This window comes from Poecilia formosa, unplaced genomic scaffold (genome assembly GCF_000485575.1).
Source record: "Poecilia formosa unplaced genomic scaffold, Poecilia_formosa-5.1.2 Scaffold69, whole genome shotgun sequence".
Classification (NCBI taxonomy): Eukaryota; Metazoa; Chordata; class Actinopteri; order Cyprinodontiformes; family Poeciliidae; genus Poecilia; species Poecilia formosa.
Genome location: NW_006800008.1, coordinates 30,823 through 55,191, shown reverse-complemented (window position 1 = coordinate 55,191; position 24,369 = coordinate 30,823). Strand labels below are relative to the sequence as shown.

Below are 24,369 nucleotides of genomic sequence, written 5' to 3'. Positions count from 1 at the left end.
ATGGTGGCGTCCAGAAAACATTGTCTGCAATAACTCTTACAAACATCATTTTAAGTTTTACTTTCCATAAGCAAAAACAACTTTCAGTTTGTTCAGGTTACTGTAACAGGCGCTAAACATGTTTCCACTGTATCGTGTTGATGCGAGGAGCGGCCATGTTGAAACAGGAAGTTGGTCTTTCAAGTCATAACTTTGGTAGTGGGACTTGGAAATCCAACTTTGTATGGCGTTCCAGTTTATTTTTCCAACTGGGAAATCAGAATCCCCCAGTTCTGACTACAACTGGAATGCAACATCAGACTTTGAGTTTTATTTTGAGCTTTTCAACTCCAGTTGAAAGAGAAAAAAGAAACAAATCTCAAAGGTTAAAGGTGACTGTATTTACAATGTGTCTACAATAGCACTTTTTTGTCAAATATGTTGAAAAAAATCATTAAAAACATGAATGAGAAAAGCAGTTTGGGGAATTAAATGTTGAAAGTGAAGATGTGAACTCAATTCAAAAGGTTTAGATGGTGAACTATGAACATGAATCATTAACCAAACTGAACTGAGTTTTAAGAACTAGTTCATGTTAAGGATGTGTAGTGATCCATCTCCTGGGTTTGTTTCTTGAACATCTTTGCTTCACATACACAGACTGTGAGCTGACGAAGATCTTAATGTCATGTCAGTCATTTAGTCTGCGGGCGGCTCCATTAACTAACCGCCCCCTATAGACACAACACCAATTAACTGGGAGAAAAACTCTCTTCATCTGGCTCTCAGTCAGCTGGTTTACATCCACAAAGTCCATTTCAGACGAGTCTGCAATTAATGCTGCCTGCGTGTCTGCTGGTGAAAGGTCACAGAGCTCAGGAGGAGTTAAAGGTAAATGAAATGTTCTTTATTTTCTGTTTATTTGCTGTCAGTCAGCTCTAGCAGCTAGAAGTCACAAATACAGTAACAGCTGCACAGACAGCAGAGCTGTAGTTCACTGAGTTTACAGTCACTTCTGATGCTGAAGGACTCAAATTTCATGCTTTCATTTCTCTACAATTAATATTACAACTTCTAGTGTTCAGTCTGATCACTCATTAGCTGTATTACTGGACCCGCAGCTGGTTAACTGCTAATGACCCACATCAAACAGGCTGCAACATAATTACTAAGTTAATACAAGGCTGGGCGATAATGTTGAAAAACGCATCATAATATAATTGCTTCATATCAGTCCGTATCAATAAGTGTTGATTAGTTTTTTGTTTTAAATGTCTAAAATACAGCCAAGCTGGAGGCGTGGCCTTTTCCGTTTTATCTACAGTTTTCACTTCACATTTTTAATTTTGAAGCAGTTATGAGGCACAGTGGTGAAACCTTAAACCGCTGCTGCGCCAGTTACTCAGCAGGTTGTTGCTAGGCAACCGGAGAATGAGAGCGTTAGCTGACAGGCCATGAGCGGTTGAGCAGCTAAAGCCCTAAATTAATGTTTAATATAATTTAATTTTAAAACGTTACACTTTAAAATAAAGTAAACCTGACAGCAAACTGACGATTCAAATAAATGAAGGCAATGATACATCACCATGGTAACAAGAGATGGATTATCCTGACTCCAACGTTAATTCCTGATGTGATTTTAAACGTTATTCAAGTAAAAAAATTCTGATTTTTTTTTATCAGACTTGTGGAGTTTCTTATTCCTCACATCCTGATGTGAAACAAGGAGAGTTTATTTTAATACTAAACATCTCTAGGAGCGATCCGGTTACTGGGAATCAACTGAGGAGTTCTGGGGTCCTGTTAGCTGGACCCCAGAATAAGTTAAACACCTGACAGCACATTGCTAAGTACGGGGGAGAATCTGTGATGCTGTGGGATTGTTTCTCTTCCAAAAAGCCTGAGAACCTCATCGGAGTGGTCAGCATCAGAAATTCTGTGGAAAACTGAACATCGCTGCAGTTTTCAGCAGGATAATGATCCAAAATGTACAAATAATTTGTTACTGATAAAAAACAAAAAATAATTCACTTTATTCCTTATACAGTAAATCTGAGCAACTTTTCAAAAACACATACGTAATTTAGGCCATTTTTTTTCCCTAACTTTTCTTTAAAATGTGAAAATAACAGTAAAAGTCAAAACAGCGCATTGAAGAGTTTTCCTGCCGATTACTTTTTCACTCTTTATAATAATTCTGCATTCATTCATGGAATAGCGGTTGTTTGTGTTTTTGTTTGCCTTCCTGTGTGATTGGTTGAGGATAAACAGTTTAATCCCTGAGGTTAACCTGGCGATGATGATGATGATGATGATGATGATGTAAGCAGTGGGCGGAGCCTCAGAGGTTTCCTTTCTCCCTCTGGGGAGATTAAAGGATTCCTGAATGAAGCGTGACTCGCCCTCCCTCTCTCTCCTTGTCTCCACATTATCGGTCGCTATGGCGACGGAGCGCCATAGCCGATGCGAGATCTCTGCCCTCTATATTTACTCTGTTGCCGTGGTGACAGCCCAGCCGTGTGGCGAGGTTGGAGGGGAGTAAACTTCTGGGTTAATGTAGTGCCGTTTTATTATTTTGGTCTGAATCTCGCAGATGGTGGAGACACCTGAACGCACCAGCTGTGCTGCGTTCACTGCTCTCTGGAAATAACACCCAGACTTCAGCTTAACATATTAAATGATAATCTCTACTTCATTGAATAAGACATGTTCGGGTATTAAAAGGGCCACTGTTTTCTTCCCATCTAGCATCCAACAGAGGTGGGAGCTGATCTGAAGTGTTAAAAAACTGAATATTTTTAAACTTGACGGTCTTCAGGCCGACTGCAGCTTTTAATTGATGCTAATTGCTGGCAATGTCCCCAACATGTGCCGACAAGAACAATTTTAAAATCTTACTGCATGAACCAGGAAAAATCTGACCCAAACAACCTGAGTGTTACAACTAAACTTTTTGATCTGTCTGTACAAACTGTATTTTGTGTTTCCCGTTCTGAGAGAAGTGATGAAGTGTCTCATAAAGCAGCTGCTGTGTATCTCCTCTGAGCTGGGAACAGAGCTGGACAGAAGGTTAATGGGAAGAGGGAGGATTGTTTTTACTTTTTGGACCCGTTATTTTACCAACTTACTTAGAATAGGTGGAAGACGATGGATTTTACAGATGGATTTTTCACTTAGATGAGATGTTTCTGACCTGAATGGGTCTACAGCTGCAAGCGGCTAATTTTTCCTCGACAGTCTGAACGGACAAATCTGATCTTTCCACCCCAAAAAAATCTGATTCGAACTAAATCGGACATCTGATTTTTATTCAAAGCGTCTTCAGTTTGAACGGTCATGTCGTATTTTATCCAACATGCATCGTAATTCATAATAATTCTGCCCCAGAAGAAGACAGACGACGTAAACAATGACTGAAAATCATGATTCTGAAACTATGAAAGCAGTTTGTGTCTAAAAGAACCACTCTTGGTTCTGACTTCACATCCAAGCAGACTTCAGTCAAAGCTCCACAAACAGCCATTGCTAATAGTTTATCAGCTTCTTTTGTCTTGTTACAGTCTAGTGATGATCCTGTTGGCTTCCACTGTTGAATAAACTTATCCATAAACAGCTCAATTCTTTATTACTGCTGTCATCAGACCGCTGAAGTGTGCCATCTACGTTCTTCTTCTGCGCTTTAAGGTTGTAAACACAGAAGTTTGATAGCAGTCACGTTTAATTAGTAAAATGAAGGACTGAACAAAAGAAAAGAATTATTTTAGTCATTGCTAAGTCGTAGCCTTAGCAACAACTGTCTCCACAGAAGAATTGTAGTTTTTCCTGTGGTAACTTTTATGTGGCATTTGCGGCTTTCACTGCAGTCTGCTGTTCAGATCCCTGATCACGAAGGCTCAGCTCAGATTTTAAACAAACTGAGAAGTTCACTTGAAAACCTGATGTGACGCGTCTCCCATCAGCTGCTTCTTAATGACGACGAGGGTTTTTAAATGCCTCGTGTGTCTCTGAAGTCCTGAGCAGAAATAGATTTAGACGGCTGCAATCCAAAAACCGAGCCGGCAAACACTCCTGGCTCTCTGATGGAAATTAACAGCATCACTGCAGCTGTGCCTCCATTTTTATCTTCATCTTTCACATCATTCTCTTTTTACAGTCGCCTCTTTTTACATTTAATCTCTACTAATTCAGAACTGTGTACCTTTACTACAGGTGCTGTTGTTTGGATTATTGTATAAGTTTCCACTCATCTAAATGCTTTCTAACCAGTTTAAGTCAACCCACCGGTTTGTAAAGGCCAAACTCCTTATTTTGGTGCAGATTCAGAATGAAAACAGGTAACGTGAGATTTTAAGAGACAAGCTGTTGGCTGCAAACTCCACTAATAAACTTCACTTAAAAACTAAAAGCTGAAATCATTTATATATCCATGACGTCAGCATGTAGATATTAGCAGATTATAGGGTGATTTCCCTCCTCTGGCCAATTAGCAGGTTGGTGTGATACAAAATGATACGAATTTGAATATTCATGTTAACATCTCCTCCCTTCTCTCTGCCCATTTCCTGTCTGGAAACTGTCAATAAAGGTTTCTAGTACCAAAAAAACCCTAAACATAAAAGACAGAGATAAGAAAAACTTTTCCTAAACTGCATCAGAGCGAAGAAAACTCAAACAAAAACCCGAAAAGTTTGTTAATTAAAAAAAACAATGAAATCACAAAGTGAAAGACGAAGCCATGATTACAAAAGATTAGTTACCCAGCCTCTCTTACTCAGGATTAATCCAGCTGCTGAAAACTAAACTTTCCCCTAACAGCTTCAACAAAGGCCACTCATGCTTGCTGATAGTAAAGTTGTTAGAGGTCAATGCCGCTCTAATATTTGCTGGATCTCAGAGACCCAGAGGTGTTTACCTTTGGATTGAGGACCAGCTGCTGCTCGTCGAAGTGCAGCAGCGCCACAGAGTTGGACTCGGAGTTGTTGACAAAGATCTGCAGGCAGGGATACAGCGACGTTCCCTTACAGTCGGCTCCGCACGTAAAAACACACTCAAACATCTCCTCAGGACGCAGCACAGACACCACCTGCAAAACAAGATGGATGATCAGCAGAAGCACCAATCGTTTACCATCTTCACCAAAAACAAAATGAATATATTTAGTTCTGGGAAATCACTTTGTATGTTCAAGGAAAGGAAGCTTTAATTAATGCCTTAAAATTTCTGAAAGTTTCAGAGGAGTACCCTGTAACATCCTGGGTGTGTGAAATAAAGAAATATAATGCTGTCTTATCATATCCAGTGCAACATCTGAGACACATGCAAGTGTCTTTTGTCACTGCTGACATTCACCACTGGACTTTGACGCAGCAATTAACCTTCTTTAGACTTCATCTACCAATCAATACAGGACAGTTTGTAACAGGACCAAAACCAACGACATTTTACAAAGAAGATTCACATTCTGTCATGGAAACCAGAAAACTGGAAATAACCAATCTACAGTAGAAGTTTGTGCAAAAGATGAGAGAGGAGAGGACTCTGCTACAGGAGTGATGACCTCTCATTAGCGGTCTGAAACGACAAGACGGATGAACAAACAACACACGGAGATGACGCCATCAATCTAATCTGCTTCTATAAAAGTCAGACGGTCTTCACTCAACAGGCCAAAGAGCTGCAGTAAACTCAAGTTTTCTGAGTTATGATTTATTATGTCACAGATTCGCTAATGGCCCATTGGAAGAGCGCTCTACCGCATGACCAGAACCTGCACAACTCAGGGAAAAACCCTCCAAATGACGCATGAGCATCAGTCCAAGATGATGTAATAAGCTAACAGCCGAATAAATCACCTGAATAAATTCATCATCCGCAGCACACAGCATAAAGTGCAGGCGCTGGAAGCCTGTAATTCATTTCATGCATATATTCCCAAAGGCTTTGAAATGCCACAGCCTAAAGAGCTGCACAAATCCACTTTTCATCGACAACTGAAAAGATTAAAATGACTAAAACAGAAACAAAACATCTGTCTGAGGCTGACTGTTTGACTATTTTTTAAAAATACATTTAATTGTCAACACTAAAGGTCATGTTGGTCTCCTGGTACAAAACCAACCTCTTACTAATACAAGACTTAACATTTATTAGTGGCCATTGACAGAAGCTTCTTAGCATAGACAGAAAAATCCATCAAAATAAAACCAACCTGGTGCTTCTGATGATGAGAAAACAAGTAAGATCCTCTAACAACATTAGAGTTTTGTTTATCACTCAATGACATAAAGACTTTGTCTCTTCTTTACAGCCAAGTCTGACTTCTTCAAAACCTGAGTCTAGGCCAAAGTTTGAGATTTTACAGCTTAGGCCGATGCAAAGTCTTTAGTCTTTAAGGTTGGTAGATCTCCATTCCTAGTCCTTGAGATCAAGTCGCCATCTTTAACTTAAAGTAGTGGTGAGAAAACACAGACAAGTGTGTTCACAGCCATGGTTCTGAATCTTAATTAAAAGGAAAAAAATGAACTGTTTTCCTCCACAAAAATACTAATCCTGATGCTCAACATGGTTGGTTGTGTTAAGCAGCTTGTGAAACATTTCTCTGTTTTCAGTCAGTTGTCAGGGAACCACAGCACTTTACCAAAAAGAGTCTGTCTCCTTTAATCAGATTGTTTGACTTACTGCTGCCAAAACGGATGGCTGCACCGAGAGCTGAGCTCTCCAATCATACGCAAACATCAGGCAGCAAACACTTAAGTATACTTTTGGCTTTTGTCCAATTTGTGAACACATGATACTTCAAAGTATAATCTTCCACAAACGTGATGAAGATTAAAAGAGCTGCTAACCACTGTAAACACAGCGTGTAGCAATTACTGTTTCCATGGAAACCAATAGAGAAATAAATCAAGACAATGACAATAAAATGTTCATGGAATTAAAGCAAAACTGTAAAAAGACGACAGAAACAAGACAGCTAAATACTGTCTAATATAATGTATTTTTGTCATTATTATACATCTTGATTTCAAGTCTATAGACCACAAAGCTGCGTCCACACAGCAGGAAAATGCAGATACAATTTTTTCCCCCCCATTTTATATTTGACTTTTTCAGTGGCCGTCTGATCTTTCACCACAAAAAAAAAAAATCTGATTTGTGCCACTTTCATCTGTGATATTAAATTTCATATGTATCCAATAGTTTTCAAATCCTCTGTAGTCTGAATGATCACGTCTCATTTTATCCACCTTTTATGTCATTGATGTCAGTCAAGCGTAATAATTCGGCACCAGAAGAAGCCAGACGCGATAAATTCAGACATAAACAATGTCTGAAGCAAATCTTTGTCTTCTTATGATTTTGCGTCGATACGGTCGGCTTCCATTTCTCAACAACCTTCAAATCGATCCATAAACTGTGGCGTCCAATATTAGCTCTAGAAACAACGAGCTGCTGCGTGACATCAACGTTTGGCGATGTGAAAGGTTCGCAAAGAAGTTTGTATAATTAAATATGATCGAAATCAGTCAGAAAAATTAGTCAGATTTCAGCAATAAATTGGAATTGAACCTCAACACCTGATGTGTGAACGTAGCCAGTTATGCAAGTATAGATTTACACTGCAGGATTTTAAAAAAATTGAAAAAACCCAAAGCCAGTAGTCACAGTATTAAACAAAACTTGATTTTGAGAATATTGTATTTTCTTATCCAGCACTTTAATTAGAGCAGGGTTCACTCAGCAGCTGGTGTCACACTTTCTCCTCAAACAACAAAAGTGTGCTGAAGTTTCTTTGTGTAGAAAAACTAGATAAATTTCAGTAGTTTGACTAACGTGTTTTTTTCTGACATGTAACCAGACTCTGAAGTCCTAAAATGACATAAAAACTCAGAAACTGCAGATCTGGATCTAAATGGTGTAATTATCTGAGACGGTTTTAAATAGACTTAGTTTATAGAGCATTTCTGTAGCAACTGGACTGCAGGATGACTACATTTCTGTAGAGTCAATGATTCAGTTCAGTCAAGGCGTAGCCAGATGATTATACTTCAACATAATATTTACTGTAACTGGGCATAAAACTCCCTGTGAATGGACAGTAGTATAGTAAATTAAACTGTTTTGAGCTGAATTTGATACAAACCCTATTAATTTATCATTAAACTGATTGGACTAAAATTAATGAATGTAATTAAACTGTGCAGTCAGTGAGGTTTTGATGCACCAAGCTTCCCTGGATGATGAGTGACAGCTCAGCGTTATAGATCCTGTCAGATCAGATCAATCATGTTCCACTGATCACTTTGCATCAACTTGATCAACACTGAGCAACATCTGATCACTACAGCCTTCTTCACTGTTAGAGGAATTAACTGGTCATTACAAACAGGTTGGAATCTAAACAGTATCACACATGCTGGTCATATTAAAGCTGATGTTTTTTATCTTTTATTAAAATTATATATTTTTAACATATTTGTTGAATCTATCGATGTTGTGACAGTTTGAAAAGAGACAAATAATCTGTGAAGAAAAAAATTAAATCAAGCTCCTCTGCCAACTCTCAGTGCTAAATAAAAACAACCAACCACAGCCAGAAGGCGGGGCTTAGCATTGTCAATCACCCTCCGTTTCGCACCCCCTAGATCTCTGCTATGCTGCAGCTAGCAGAGCTGATTTCCTGAAGTTCAAACCAAACATCAGAACAAATGGGGTTTAAGTGACTGAATGTGATGTATTGCTGGTACCAGATGGACGGGACCGACTGTTTCAGAAATGTCCCATCTACTGGGACTTTCACAAACAACCTCATCTGACCCTGCTGGTGTCAGAGAGCGGAGGAGAATAACCCACTTTCAACAACTAAATGGAATATCAGCTGTGAATGCACAGCATGTTACAACTCACAAAGCTGTTAGATAAAACTGGAAACTTCAGCTACAATTAAAAAAGGATCAATATAATTTGTAAAATATGTGACCGGCAAAAACATAAATGTGAACATAAATAATAAAAAATGGAAATGACTGCCAATAAAAACTGTGTGGTGCAGTTCTCAATCATTCATGGCTTTCCTTGCTACTTCTGGGCACCATGAAGTTATCCCCAAAGTAAACCACAATAAAACACATTTAAATGTACTGTTTTATGGGTTATCGACCAAGCTTCAGAGTCTGCATCCATAACATCGTAAAATTAATGCAAATAGATGCATACTGCACCGTTAAGGGCTCCCAAACATAATTAACATACTAAATCAAACTCTTACTGGACCAGATGACTAAAAAAAGTAGCAAATATATTTTATTTCAAAGTGCATTTTTGAATCTACCGAAAAAGTTTATTCAAAACTAAAACTGTATTAGTAACATAAATAACCCGCAGCGCGATTAATCGCTTTAACCGGTATAATTTCAGCGCGGTGCGGATTCGGTCCGCGGTTCTGACCCCACCGGAGCTCAGCGCAGCTCGCCGCCAGGCTCACCGTGCAGTTGGCCGGCTTGCTTTGCAGGCTCTGCAGCGTCGGACTGAGCCAGCAGAAGCCCAGGATGAAGAGGCTGAGAATCCCGCAGGCGATCAGGAACAAACCCAGCCGGATGCTCTTGTCCTCAGCCTCGGAGTACTCGTACGACACCCGGATCTTCGCCATGGCAGCCCCGCGGAGACCTCCGCCGGCATGGAGAGGAGGAAGCGGGGATGGGTGGCTGAAACGCGGAGGGAAGGAGGAAGATGAGAAAGAGAAGCGGCTGCTGCTCACAGCCTGAGTTTAATCAGCGGCTGCTTTCAGACTCTGAGTCCGTTTTATTTACTCTCCCTCCATCCTTCACCCCCTCACCATCTCTCCATTTTCTGTTGCATCTATTTACTGAGATTTCCATAATCTGCCCTCCTCCCATCCCCGTCCTCTCTCTCCGGCTGACTTTCACTCTGTTTGCTTCTAAAACATCACAAAAACGTTCTGACGACAACCTAGAAAAATGTTTTACTTTTATATTTTCTCAAACTTACAACTTTAACATTTGTTCAACGAAATCTTAATTCACTGGATGCATCTTTATAAATGTTAAAGTAACCAAATCAACTAGTGTATGAAGAAGATTTAAAAAAATCTTAGGTTTTAATAAAGATTTCACTCATTTATCAATGACAGAAATAAGTGCTTTTAAGCTGAAAGAGTCTGGTGATTTCCAAAACTTCCTGTTCGCTATATTGGAGGACAAACAATAGATTAATATTTTTCCCCGTCTGAGAAAATTTTTTACACAAGATACTAACAGTCTACATATCGGAGAACATGTATACTAAGTTCAGACCTAAACCATTGGTAGATTTCGGTTTAAAGCGATAAGCAATAAGAATGTTTCGGAGCAACAAAGCAAGAGCAACAACTTGACTCTGATAAAGAATCTGTGGAAAAGTAAATAAAGATGTGTGCATATGTGTGCATACATCATTACACAGGGTAAAAATAAGTTTTGACCTAATTTATTTCGGGTAAAAATCAAATAAATTGCGTTTCCCCCCAAAATTAAAACTTTTTTTTGCGCTGTATTATCTTATGAGGTGCTGAGTTATTTCCTGTCACAGAAAATAAATATTTTTATTTTTATTACATTCATATTAACCACGCAGAATGATTTCTGTGTTATATTAAATATACTGCAACCAACATTAAAACACAAATACGCTGTTTAAAGTCTAACAAGAACTTAATTTACGTTAAGCTTTTATTATGAAGGCCTGGGGGAAGTTGTATTAGTTCATTTAGCTAACAGACCACAAAATAGACGCTGATGTTTAAGTATGTTGGACCAAAACTGACATCATTTAAATAAATAAGCAGACATTTAGCTACAGTGTTGAAAGCCAAAACTAGTAACAACCCAAACTATCAAACCTGAACATCCTGAACACAATAAACAAACATTTGGGGAAAAGCTAACTTACTTAGCATTAGCAGTTAGCTGCTGCAGATTGAGCTGTAGTTCCCCCTGTTTGTAGTGAAAATTGAAGCATTTTCATAACGTCTTTCTGGTCCCGATAAAAGTTCAAACCCGGCTGTTTTAAGTATTTGTTGCCGAAATATGCCCGGCCCGCTAAACTCTCTCTACCCGTTACTTCTGCTTCTGTGCTAATCAGTAGGTGCGTTTGAGGGATGATTAAAAAACGGAATTTTTAATAACGTGTTTAATTAATTATCGTTTTACTTTCCATTTTAAACTGTCACACTTACTGAATATTAATGCAATGTATTGACCACGGTGACCATTAAAAACATTAACTTCTTCAGGCCAGCTACAGAAGAGAACATGATTAGCTTCATAGATTATCTTTGCTTTGTCAAATCCTCAACACATTCTAGTCCTTCAAGATCTAATATCGTTTTATCCCCTTGCTCTGCTCTGATGAGACCATAATTCAACTTTTTAGCCTAAATTCAACAATACATGCCACACTTTTAAGAGTTATTTTTATAGCAAAAGAAACAAAAAACAACAAATTTCTTTCCTCTTCACTATTTTGCTCGACTTTGTGCAGATCTGTCACATTAAATCCAAATACATGGAAGTTAGTTGTTGTTATGTGACTGATGTGGGATTTTTTTTTTAAGAGGAAGAATAACTTTTGCAAAGCTTTCCCTGGTGAAGACTCTGCTGCCAGCAGTTCATGTCTGAGCTTGACCTTCTCACAGGTTCAGGTGTTGACACTCCTGGTCACATGGTGCAGCAGTGTGACAGTTTCTATGGTTTCACCTTCCTCTCTCTCCTGTTGTAGTGATGTTCGCTCGCTCCGGCAGCCTGATGATTCAATCCAGATCTGAGTTTTATTACGCCGCTGGCTGCTTGTTGTTCTCTCACTGTTACAAGCTGCATGAGATAAGCCTCTTAGTGGAGGAAGAGCACATCAGTCTCGCTCAGAAACACACTGGACTCTTTTACACCTCATTCTTCATAAGGGACGGCTGTGATGAGCCACGAATAAAGATGTTGTTACTTAATTTATTGAGAGCACAGAAAACAAATGTGACCTACTTCTAGTCAAAACCTGAGGTGAAAAACTATCTTTTTGTAAACCATGTTTAGAATGTGTTGTCAGCAGGTGGCGCTATAAACTACACTATTGTAACAAATATGAAAATAGGCTGCATTTAATTTCCCTCTGGGATTAATGAAGTGCTTTTGAATTTGATCTGAATTAGATGTTGTTTTAAAATAGGAGTACATTGCAACATGTTCTACTTAAAAGATTTCACTGATTTAACAGGTAATAAGGTAAATTTCTGGTGAAACTGAACTCAGTTGAACTCAAGAAGAGACTTCACATCAGGTGAGTGATTACTGTTCATACTTCCAGGTTGGTTTGGTCTTTTTTCTCCTTGAACAAATGAAATCATCATTTGAAAACTGCATTTTGTATTTAACTAACAAAGTTAGTTTGATGCCTTTAAACATTTAGGTTTGACAGAGTATTTCCTAACAGCACTGCAATGTTACTTTTAAAAACATTCATCTAAACCACGGAGATGAGTAGTTATATTTTCTTCATTAAATTTATTTTAATTATTCCGTTTATTGATGAAAGTTTGTCTGCCTGGGTTTTATTTCCTGTGGGTTTCCCTGTGTGTGCAGTTTGAGATGCAAACAGCCACCTAAAATGTTCCTCACGGACCCAATGATCAATGAGCCGACTGAGATCCGATCGATTTCCGGTCCTTCCAGCCGGCTCCGAGGAGACCTGAGGGTGTAAAGGAATAAAAGGATCGCTCTGGGTGAGGCCGCTCTTCTGTCTGAGTCACCTTCGGTTTGTAACGACTCCTGAGTGAAAAATGTCCACCTTTTCTAAAACAAACATCACTTCTTCCAATGAGACATGAGCTGATAGTAAAACATTTGGACCTGGAGCAGCTCTGTCCAGCTGAAAGAGACTCAGAATCGTCTCAAAACTTAGACTCATGAAAAAGTTCTAGATTTTCTGCCCTTCGTTTCAGAAACAGAGTGAAATATTTCAGGTGTTTATTTCTTATTTCAACAATTCTGGCTTAAAGAGAATAAAACTCTCAATTTTTAATCCCAGAAAATTCAAATATTATTGAAAAGTCAACGCATGTTCATAGAAAGTTAAGTGGAGGGAAAAAATGCACTAATAACCAGGATAATGGCAACCTTGAACAGAAACTAGAGTTGAAAACTGAGATGTTTGGTTTGAATCAAAACATTTTTTTCAAACTTTTTATAAAAACAAGTTAATTGTGATTAATTTGATTACATTTCTTAATTGATTGACACATAAAACTTAAACACATTTTTCAGAAGCCTGGCATTTCGGCTAAGATATCAATTTTTATTGATCTGATCTCATATTCTTATTATCTGAGACTCTGAATTTGTGGTTTCTTTACCTGTAAGCCAGAATCATCAAAATGACAACAAATGAGTTTCATAAATTGAACTTTTTCATGATGTCATTTTTAAAATTTTTCCAGCCGTTGATGAGACATTCATCTGATCAGGAGGAAACGTTTAGGACGCATCTAAAAGTTGCAGGAAGGACCTGGATCCGTTTGATCTCAGTGATTGTAAACAGAAATCTGCAGGGTCCGAACAGAACCGCCTGGATCACCTTAGCAACCTCTGCTGGTGTCGTCTCTGCAAAAAGCCCGGAGCTCTGAACAGCCGAGTCAATCCACGGCGGCGGTAATCAGGGAGGCATGTGGCGGGATTATCATCATCTCTGGAGATCAAAAGATTAGAAATAATAACGGAAATCGGAGCGGGAGAACCCGGCCCACATGTCGGTGCACAGCAGAACCATCAGACAATTCAAACCAGGGACCTCAGCTTAAAGTGGAACTGGGTGTGAGCTGCACAATATTTGCTCCTTCTGTTCAGGAAAAACAGAAGCAAGCATGGCTGGAGCAGAGGAAACATTTGGCTGGAAATCCCTCCATCAACAGCGACTGACAGGCTGGAAAAATCCAAAAAGATGGAGGCGACGCTGCAGCCTGGAGCTCTGTCAGAGTGATGCAGCAGTTTGATAGTTTCAGGCTGGAGACTTTTCAGCTTCCTTTCACCTCCACTTTTTAATGATGTACAAATCAGGGTCAAAAGTTTACTTTTTTTTCATAGATTACATAAAAAAATGTAAGATTTTATAACAAAATTTGTCATATTTCAGATATTTCCATCATTTATTTCTTTTGTTGATTTATATTTGACCCATTTTAGTTTTCTTTTGTAGGGAGTTGGACACATTTGTTCAAATTGGCTTTTAGTTACTTTTATTTTGGTTTTATGTCACATGTACACCGTTTTATTTTTGTAGTTTCTGACTTGTGAAAGGTGCTATAAATGTTAAATATTTACTTACTTGGACACTTTCTCAACAGGAAGCTCCACCTGGATTGTTAGAAGTTAAAGAAAAGCAGCAAAGTTTAGACATTTGGTTCTTCAGAGGTTCAAAAATCACCAGGAGGATTCATCAGAGGAAATAAATGCTGTCCGTCATCAAACTTCCTCCCACATCTGTTCCAGAGGTTTTTCTTGGCTCCTCTCTTCGCCTTTCTTGTCTCAGTTGTTGCCAATAATAAACAAGCTCTGCAGTGGTGGCGCCGCGATGCTGAAGTGTCTTTACAAGTCAAGTTTAACAACAACACATTTCAGCAACAAGGCAGTTAAAGAGCTTTACACCATAAAAATATAGTACAATTATGAAACAAGCAATAAACTTTAGATTTTGTTAAGTCTTCATCAAAATGATGATCGATGCTATGTTCTATCCTCCTGGTTTTAGTCAGAACTCCAGCAGCACTGTTCTGGATCTGGAAACACCTGAAAGATAAACTCATGGATGAATTTCTCTAGATCTTGATGGGATATTAATCCTGTAATACTGGAGATGTTCTTCAGGTAATAGAAGGCCAACTTTATAACTGTCTTTATGTGGCTCTGAATGTTTAGATCCAGATTTCAGGCCTAATCTCTAGTTTCTAGCTGAAATAACTGAAGCTGTATGCTGACTGTAGATTGTTTCCTCTCAGTAACTTCAGTTTTGTTTCTGTTTGTTTCTGAGTCATGGCTCAGCACACATTAATTCACAGGAACTGAAGCTTCTTGAACTCATACTGAATGATGTTTTGATTTAAACTGATTGTTATGATGCTGATGAGGAGACTTGATTCCTTCATCTGGTTGAGGATCAGTGGACTAGATCTTTACTGTTTCTGATGGGACTGTGGGAGTTTGGTGGAGCCTTTGGGATATTTTTGGGATTATCCAGCCTTGCTAACTCAAAGCTAGCTCTGTGTGCTTGTTGGTTTCCTGCGTGGATCATGACCTAGAGAATGAGATGTCTCATAGAAACAGCTTTTTGTTTGGAGACGAAGGGATGAAGGCTGCTATCAGGGATGGACGTCAGCAACTAATGTGAAAATATTTAAGACAGAAGAAATGATTTGAGCATCTAAAGATGGATGTCTTGTTTCTCTGCAGGGGAAACTGACTCACTCTGCGTGAGCTAATGATGTCTGTTGTTGCTTCAATAAAAAAAAAGAAATGAGCTAATTAACTGAAGTGAAGTTTTAATTTGCTTCATTCGCCCACTCTCACACTGCTACACTTTTTTTTTTTTTAGATCAGTTTGTTGGTTGCATAACTTCTGTACAGGCAAATTATTTTTACATCGTCACGAGTTGGAGGAACAAGTTAGATTTAAAATAAATGATCAGAACTCAACATCTCATTTTCACGGTTGATTAAATCCGCCACGTTCGGCTGGTTGGTCTCAGAGTGAATTTAACAGCTGCTGTAAAGTCTGCTACGTTAAATATTTAATCCTCACACTCTGAGATCATCACTCGTTCTCTGAGCCAGAGGACGTAAACCTCAGAGTCCAGACAGAAACTTGAAGAGGTGATCTGACTGGAAACACTGGGCAGCTGCTGGGGAAGCCGACAAAGATAAATGAGGACCTCTACAGGTGGTGACATGAAACTGCAGAGACTGAGAGATTTAGTTTTATTCAAAAATTGCAAACAATATCAATTTAGTTTTAAATCCGTTTTTAGGTTTAAATTCTTGATCATAGAAATCCTTCTTAACTCATCAAACATTAATCTGCAGTAAATCAATTAACTGAAAAAAAATCTTGATTCAACTTGGACCTTCATGTATTCAGCCAAGATGAGTTCTATTATCAAAAACTTCATAAAGTTTTCAAATAAACACAATAACAAAGTGTCCTAAACAAACCTTTTCCAGAGCATCTGATTTCCTGCTTGTTTAAATTTAATTAGGGTTATGCTGCCCTCCTGTGGACAAACACTGTCCTGCAGGAAATATTTAAAAATTACAAATAGAGCTGATAGACGAACTGTCATCAATTAATCCTGACCCACTGAAAGATAAAATAACTGATTTTAAAGTTAGGACACTGTAAAAATAAACAAACAAACAAAAATATAAAATCTTGTAACATTTGCAGATCTAAAGTCTTATTTAGCTGGACTGGAGGCAGATATGTCTCCTTGGACTGTAAAAGCTGATGGACCCAATTCAGAGGTACAACATTTATTCATCTCTTCAAAATAAGAGCCTGAATTATACCGGAGTAAAGTAGCTCAAGATATATAGATTTATTGGTTCCTGGTCTGAAACTGAATAAAAAAGCAGCAAAAGTTCAAATAAAATCTCACAGATAATCGTGAAGTCAGGAGAACTACCAAACCCGTTTAAAACATCAGAGCTGAATCTGATGGTATTTAAACAGAAAACTGAAACAAACAAATAAAATATGTTAGAAAAACTATTTCCCTCTTCATCTTGAGGAAATAAACCCAAAATAAACCCAAACTGTTGATGGATGACCAAAAGAAAAAAAAAACTGAAAATGAATGAATCAAAATGTCAGAAAACTGACACAAAATTCCAAATAACGAACAAATCTAACAGCCAACGTTACGGTTGTGAGTAAACAACCAGAAAGAATCAGTCTGGACTCGGCGTTCAGTTTCATTACCAGAATATTTATTTTATTCTTTTTTTTCCCTATTAAAACACTAGCTGCCATATTTGATAAAACAGCCAACGGCTAAGTCCTCCAATCAAATCTCCTCAGACAGGTCACATGGGTCTGTGGGCGTGTCCTTGGCTTGTTGCTTGTGGCATGACCAAGCTGTTGTCATGGCGACCGACATAACAGGAAGTCTCATATTGCATCATTCAGAGGCCGGTCTCCTTGTTTGGGGTCAATTTGTCTTTCTTTCGTTCTGCTGCCTTGGTGTCATGAATATATATTCAGAATACACACACAGGGCACAGTGGCGCCTCCTGGAGGGAGTTTAAGGGAACTGAATGTAAAGTAAAAAAATGAAGGAGTTTGGTTTGGTTTTCTTGCAGACAGTCTGAGTTGGGTTTTTGTCTCCATCCACTAATTACAGCCAGCTGTAAATTAGCTGAGCAGGATGGCAGGTGGAAGCAGCTGCTCCGACTCCAACAACAATAAATCCGCCTCAATTAGCACCTCTAAAAAGCTGCTCTAAAAGGTAAAAATGACACGCTTCCTTCAGATGAAGTGGTCCCAAACCAGGAAAACACAATCATGAAGATTTTAGCAAGAAAACCAAAAAGTCAGAGTAGCTTCTGGGGGGGAAGAGGATGAATGTAGCAGGGGAATAAAAACAAAGAGGAATGGAAAAACAAACATGGATGTTTGGATAAAATAGAAGAAAAGTGAAAGTAAAGGTCAGAGCTGACTGTGACCTGAAGAGAGGCTGCCGTTTCCATTTCAGCCCAGAACAATCTGAACTAAAAGCTTCCTTTATAGGTAAACAAACAGAGGTAAGAGGTTTAACGCTGTTCTTTTACTGTCAACAAATGCACAAAATCACACTTGAAACAAGTTTAAAATATTCTCTAAAATCAGGTTTTTAAGCAGCTTTTATTTCGGACAAACTTCCAGACGATTTTGTTGATTTTTGGTACATTTTATCATAAAAACCAAAAAGATGTTAGCAAACAGGGAAACATCCAGAAGGGACATTAGAGCCTCCATTAATGGGTTATTGGAAGCTGATGTCTGTCCTGCATCAAAATAACTCAGTTCATTTGAAGATAAATATTATAAACATTTAAAAACTCTAAGCTTGTTTGTTTAACAGTAAAATCAGAGCAGGTTTTTACTGTCTGACATTTCTTTGGCTGTTTTTATATCAGATAAACAAAATGTTCAATAATGCTACAAAATGGCTGCTAGCTTCAGCCAACTCTGGGGCTACTCCAGCAGAAATATCTGATTATATGAAAATTGCTGTTAGTGGTCAGATTCTTAGAGAAAAGTAAAGGATTTTGATGGCTTTTTAAGAGAAACTGAATAAATTATTTTGCCCAAATCAGAATCTAGAGCCTTTAAATATTTATAAACAAGTGGATGTTTATTTTTTCCTCCATTTAAATATAAAATTTATTTTTTTATTTTCTCCTTGAAAAAGGAAAAAAAATCTTCATGATCAATATTCTTATTTATATTAAATTGAACTTTTTGTTAGTTTTATTGACTGTTTTTGCCTGTTTCTGTTTCAAACTTCTTAGGTTTTTTTTATCTATTTAAATAAAACCTTAGAAAAAACTAAGATTCGCTTTAAAACTACACACCTTCATGAAGACTTTGCTGTTTTAAAACCACAGGAGTTTTAAATGTTAGTTTTTTGGTTGTGATTTGTTGACAATAAAAAACGTCGTTTTGATGTAAATAACTGAGTTTGCTAAACAATAAAAATAAATGCTTCAGGAAACACAAACCAACTCGTTACAGTTAAAGTGGCGCTTCTGAGTTCTCTACATAACATCAAGAAAACAGAAAAAATATATATATTTTCTCTTTTATTATGAAATAGTGCTACAATGTACATTGCATTTTGTCTCCTGATTGCCCACTGAGTGGTGATGTGTGTCCTGATCTGTAATTCTGGTAAAAATGAAAAATATTTTCAGCTTCTTCTGCACCACAGAGTGAAAAATTCTCCATCCTGACGGGCGAGTAAACCCAGTTTTCTCTGTTAAAACCTGTTTCTCCATAAAAGCTTCTTTAGAAAACAACAGTCAGTGTGTGAGTCGACCAGATGGACAATTGTTACCAGCTCTGTCTGTTTCTCTCATCAGACCAAAACAAGTCATGGAGAAGAAGCAGGAATAAAACAAAAAACAGAAATGAGGTAAAAGACAAACATAAAAGAGAAAAAGGTAAAATGATGAAGTCTGTCAGAGAGGTGGGCACCGTCCTGAGTCCTTACAGGCCAGATTCATGTGAGTGGCGGAGGAGGGAAAACCTCCAGGGGCGGGACTGAAGAGCCAGGAGGGCCAATGGCAGGCAGTCAGGAAGGAGGGAGAGCCAATCAGAAGGCCTGCTGGGCAGGATTGTAGTTGAAAGTGGAGGGAACATGAGGTCGCTCTTCTAGTTTGTCATATTCAAGATGAAACTCCTGAAAACAAGGAATCAAACGCTGCAGTGAGATTCACTCACTTCACTCTGAGTCAGAGTTAAAGATTAAACACTTTATGCTGCTAATGAACCATAAAATGTCCCAGAAATTAATGTGATGATGATGATGATGATGTTTTTAAAACATTTTCAATGAATATAATGATAAACACAAATAAAATGCATGTTCACCCTCTAAAAGGTAAATATCTAATTTATGCAAAACAAAAAGGGATTAGGAAGAAAACTGGCCTTCAAAAATACTAATCAACAGACTCAGAACAAAACAAATAAGGCAAAACTGCCAGTCAGCATTTTTACAAAAACAAAACCCCCTGCAAACCAACTACTTTGTACTGTGTGACAAATGATCTTAAAGGGCAGCATCTCTTTAACCGTTAAACAAACTAAACAAATCAGCATGCAAATGGAAATTATGGATCTCATTTTAATTTATCATGCAATTAATTGATCTATTGCTTATTATGACAGGTTTAGTCATGACAGATGAACTCATGTTGATCTGAAACAGTAAAAAGGCTGAATTAGAAATCTTCAGTTTTCTGATTCACATAGGGTAATTCTGGTTAATTATGGTCGGGGGCAACTGTGGCTCTGTGGGAAGAGTGGTTGTCTTGTGATTGGAAGGTTGTCGGTTCAATTCCAGCTTCCTCCTGCCACGTGTCGATGTGCCCTTGGGCACTTAACCCCAAACTGCGTATTGGTGTATAAATGTGTTAGTGCGAATGGGTGAATGTGACTCTAGTGCAGGGCTGGGCAATCCTGGTCCTCGAGGGCCGGTGTCCTGCAACTCTTAGACGTCTCCCTGGTCCAACAGCTGAAGCACCTCTTAAGTGCAGTCAGGTTCTCCAGAGTGATGCTAATTATGTCATTATTTGACTGAGTTGTGTTGAAGTTGAGACACATCTAAAAGTTACAGGAGACCAGAATACATTTGTTTAATGCTTTATCATTTTTGCTATCTTTGAAAACATTTAGCCACTTAGCTTCCCCTAAAATCATTTTTCTGGACAAATTCCAAAGTGCCAATTTTCTTGGCTGTTTTGCAAACTTTCAGTTTAAATGGAAAAACTAAGTTCGTTATTGGATATTTAAATTATAACATCAAAATAAAATTGGCGCTCGAGGGTTGAAGTCTTTCAAACAGTTTGGTGTTTTAGCATTTGGGTGCTTTCTTCTTTTATTTCCAATTTTGACTTCCAATGATTCACTTCCTGCTAAAGAGCCCCCTGGTGGTTGAAGAAAACTCCACATATAGTGGCTTATAGTCCGGAAAATACGGTACATGAAAAAAAAATCTAAATGCTCTCTGGTATTGTTCAGGGGGCCGGACTAAATGTGGAGGTGGGCCGGATTCGGCCTGCGGGCCGTAGTTTGGGCACCACTGTGCTACACCAAGATGGTATTTAGTGGAACCATTAAAACGGAATTAGGTTTTAATAGGGAATTAAAATTTGAGAATGTTGTTGATCAGTTAAATAGCATTGAGGGGAAAAAGCAGATTTTTCATTTTTTAAATAATACTGGGAACATTATGAGAATTTGAGGTGTAGATATTAGGATCCAGTAGGTGGCAGTAGTGCAACAATAATGGATGCAAGCTGCTGTTTAAATCTAAAGAAGAAGAAGAAAGTGCCCATTTTCATTGAGCACATGCTAGTAGCAGACAGGAAGGATCAGCACTTTTACTGTTACAGTTACCGTTTGGAAACTACCGTAATCAGTTCAGTTAAATCTAAACTTGGCAACTTTTTCTTTTTCAACCGTAATAAATGTGATATTCAATTGACCTGTTATGACTCAAATTTTAGGTGTCCATCTCTCTCTCTGCTGCTGCATCGCTGTGGAAAACCTGGAGCGGCAGAGATATCTGCGGTTTATAGTCCGGAAAATACATATTTATTTCATAAATAGTGTTATTTATTTCCTGACTTTTGTTCTGTGCAGAACCCAGAGAGGGTTATTTGATTGTGCTTTCTGGAAAACAATACATTTTTACATTTAGGCACTCCTGCAATCGTCACACTTTTTCTGTTACAAACCGACTCCGGCCCCCCAGCAGAGAAGGGAAAGGTTATGTGGCCCTCACAGAAAAAAGTTTGGGGACCCCTGGTGTAGCGCTTTAGCGTTAGCGGAACTAGTTTTCTAAGGTTAGCCTAGCTAACTTTTTAGCTTACATGGCAACGCTCCTGGAGCGCTTAAACAGGAAATCTGGGGACATTTTTAACCAAAATTAGGTTAGTTACAGTAGAAAAGTTACTGGAATAGTAAAATATTATCTCAAATGTTATATAAAGATATCAGTAAGAGTTAGTGTTATGAAATATTTAGCCATATTTGAGGCACACAAAGATGATAAACTAATAAAATGAATGTTGTGTAATCATAAAATAAAGTTACTCCAGTCTTAAAAACAAACCCAGTTTACTGAATGTAACCTGGAAGTACATATAAAATACTTTAAGCCTCATTATTGGTTCACCTTGGCAACCTTCCTCCAGTTGAGACAATCAAAGAAGTAGTAGGTCCCTCTTTCGTAGGCGTTGGTCTTTAACGTGGGCTCCATCCCAGGCGCCCGCGTTATCCAAACCCGCTCCTCTTTATGATACCGCCAGTCCCGGTTAAAACTGGACACAGAAAGGCAGACATGCGGGTCAGTTCACAGCGTGCAGGCCAGCCGGGATCCCAGCAGAGGACGGCGGCCTTACAGTTCTACTGCAGCCAGCAGCTGGAGCAGATCTCCTCCGTTCATGTAGTAGAGATAAAATAGCAGATCTTCACCGTACCGAGACAACTTGATGGCTGCTAGCTGCAAACAGAAGGAAACCGGTCATAAAGATGCAGATTATACAAATCTAAGACATTTTGACAGGTTTTAAACAATGACTTTGAGTTGTTTTGCTGCGTACCTTGTCCCTTATGTGGATGTTGGTTAGATACTCTGACGGGACGTGAAAGTCTGCAGAGACCAACCGAAGAATTTAGAACTGATTCTGCAAAACGCTGGAAGAACACTAAAACGTGCTAATAAATAACTAAAGATGCTGAATGAACAAAATGTTAGTTAAATATTTTCAGTTATAATTTGAGCACATTTACAATAATCACAGGTTTGTTGTCACGGAAACTCACCGATGTCCTGCGGCCGACACGGCGCCGACGCCCACGGAGACGCAAACTTAGGATACAGATTCCTGACAGAAACACACACACACACACACACACACANCTGAAAACAAATATGAGAAGCTGCTCTAAAGCTTCCTCTTCCAGGTCAGAGAGTTCATTTGCATCCCTAGCAATGTATTGTAACGCAGAAAGGTTGGCCTGAAATAACCAGAGAGAGAAGTAAATATAACAGCAAAGTTGTTATAGGCCTAGAGACATTAAAATCTAAACTATTTTGAGTTTTGAGTAACTAAAAGATTGAAAAGGTAACAATTTCGCTATTTAAAAAAATGAATAATTTTTTAAAACATTTTTTGAACATTTAGTAGTGCTCTCTACAGTCGTTTGAGAGCCATTGTCCTTCATCACTCCAGCGCTGAAAAGATTGTCTGTCACTTACTGCCATTAAGTGGGGATTTCTGAAATAGGCCAAAAAGGATTGTTGGAGCTAAAGCTGCAGTATGTAGGTTTTACGAAAAGTTTTATACATATATTTTTACATATTTGTTGAAACTGTCACTATGTTGCGACAGCATGTTTAGACAGATAATGTGTGGAAAAAATAGAGCTCATCTGCCTTCTCCCATTGTTCCCAGTGCTATCCAGAAACAACCAATCAGAGTCTGGAGGCGGGTCTTCGCATTGTCAATCAATCAATCAATCAATCAATCAATCAATCAATCAATCAATCAATCAATCAATCAATCAATCAATCAATCAATCAATCAATCAATCAAATTTTATTTGTATAGCACATTTCAGCAGCAAGGCATTTGAATGTGCTTTACATACTTAAAGAAGAAATAAAAACAGTATGTGACATTAATAAATAGATGAAAAGTAAAGATAAAAACATCGAAGACATCAAAAACCCACACTCTAACCCTAATTTAGCCATAAGCAACTCTAAACAGGTGGCTTTTAAGTTGAGATTTAAAGGCTCTCACTGATTCAGCTGTTTTACAGTTTTCTGGAAGTTTGTTCCAAATCTGTTCCAAATTTGTGGTGCATAGAAGCTGAATGCTGCTTTTCCTTGTTTGGTTCTGGCTCTGGGGATGCAGAGCAGACCAGAACCAGAAGATTTGAGGGGTCTAGACGGTTAGTACAGCAATAACAGATCTTTAATGTATTGTGGTGCTAAACCATTCAGTGATTTATAAACTAACAACAGTATTTTAAAGTCTATTCTTTGAGCTACAGGGAGCCAGTGTAGGGACTTTAAAACTGGTGTTATGTGCTTCATCTTCATAGAAGGCCGACTTTGTGACTGTCTTAATGTGGCTCTGAAAGTTCAGGTCAGAGTCCATCACTACTCCCAGGTTTCGGGCCTGATTGCTGGTTTTCAGTTGTAATAACTGAAGCTGAGCATTGATTCTAGTTTGCTCCTCTTTAGGTCCAAAAATAATAACATCAGTTTTGTTTCTGTTCAGCTGGAGAAAGTTTTGGCACATCCACACATTTATCTGTTTTAAGCATCTATTCAGTGATTGGATGGGGTCAAAGGTCACCTGGTGACATCGTGATGTAGAGCTGAGTTCATCTGCAAAGTTATGGTAGCTAATCTTATTTCCTGTTATAACCTGAGCCAGAGGGAGCATATAAATATTGAATAGGAGGGGTCCTAGGATTGAACCTTGGGGTACCCACATGTGACCTTTGACCTCTCCGATGAGAAGTTTCCAATTGATAAAAAGAAATCCCTGTTCTTTATGTAAGATTCAAACCAGT

General features: G+C 38.4%; 2 protein-coding genes and 1 long non-coding RNA gene across 5 annotated transcripts in view; 1 reads left to right on the top strand and 2 right to left on the bottom strand.

The window, feature by feature from the left end:
- The first annotated feature begins 264 nt into the window (after nucleotides 1-264).
- LOC107836595 (uncharacterized) lies at nucleotides 265-17,344 on the top strand. The gene is made up of 2 exons (XR_001662530.1): nucleotides 265-870; nucleotides 14,366-17,344. It is a non-coding gene; the product is annotated as an uncharacterized LOC107836595 (long non-coding RNA).
- On the bottom strand, nucleotides 4,634-12,192 carry LOC103140180 (calcium-activated potassium channel subunit beta-4-like). Of its 2 annotated transcripts, none has more exons than XM_016673019.1 (3): nucleotides 11,213-12,192; nucleotides 9,464-9,683; nucleotides 4,634-5,062 (listed from the first exon to the last, which is right to left on the bottom strand). In XM_016673019.1, exons 2-3 carry the CDS (start codon nucleotides 9,626-9,628, stop codon nucleotides 4,853-4,855), a joined length of 375 nt encoding a protein of 124 aa, XP_016528505.1. In that variant the 5' UTR covers nucleotides 9,629-9,683; nucleotides 11,213-12,192; the 3' UTR covers nucleotides 4,634-4,852. The 2 variants fall into 2 exon arrangements, with proteins under 2 accessions (XP_016528505.1, XP_016528504.1); XM_016673018.1 differs by lacking the exon at nucleotides 11,213-12,192 and adding an exon at nucleotides 10,927-11,201 and having other exon boundaries at nucleotides 4,638-5,062.
- Nucleotides 17,345-18,834: 1,490 nt separating the features above from the next.
- LOC103140179 (CCR4-NOT transcription complex subunit 2-like) overlaps nucleotides 18,835-24,369 on the bottom strand; it is a 21,589-nt gene continuing 16,054 nt past the window's right edge. For both annotated transcript variants that reach the window (XM_007555180.2, XM_007555182.2), the window contains exons 11-15: nucleotides 22,606-22,667; nucleotides 22,383-22,432; nucleotides 22,182-22,282; nucleotides 21,956-22,100; nucleotides 18,835-19,453 (exon numbers count right to left, since the gene is read on the bottom strand). In XM_007555180.2, the coding sequence (XP_007555242.1) occupies nucleotides 19,367-19,453; nucleotides 21,956-22,100; nucleotides 22,182-22,282; nucleotides 22,383-22,432; nucleotides 22,606-22,667 (445 nt within the window). In that variant the 3' untranslated portion in view covers nucleotides 18,835-19,366. The remainder of the gene's footprint in view (nucleotides 19,454-21,955; nucleotides 22,101-22,181; nucleotides 22,283-22,382; nucleotides 22,433-22,605; nucleotides 22,668-24,369) is intronic.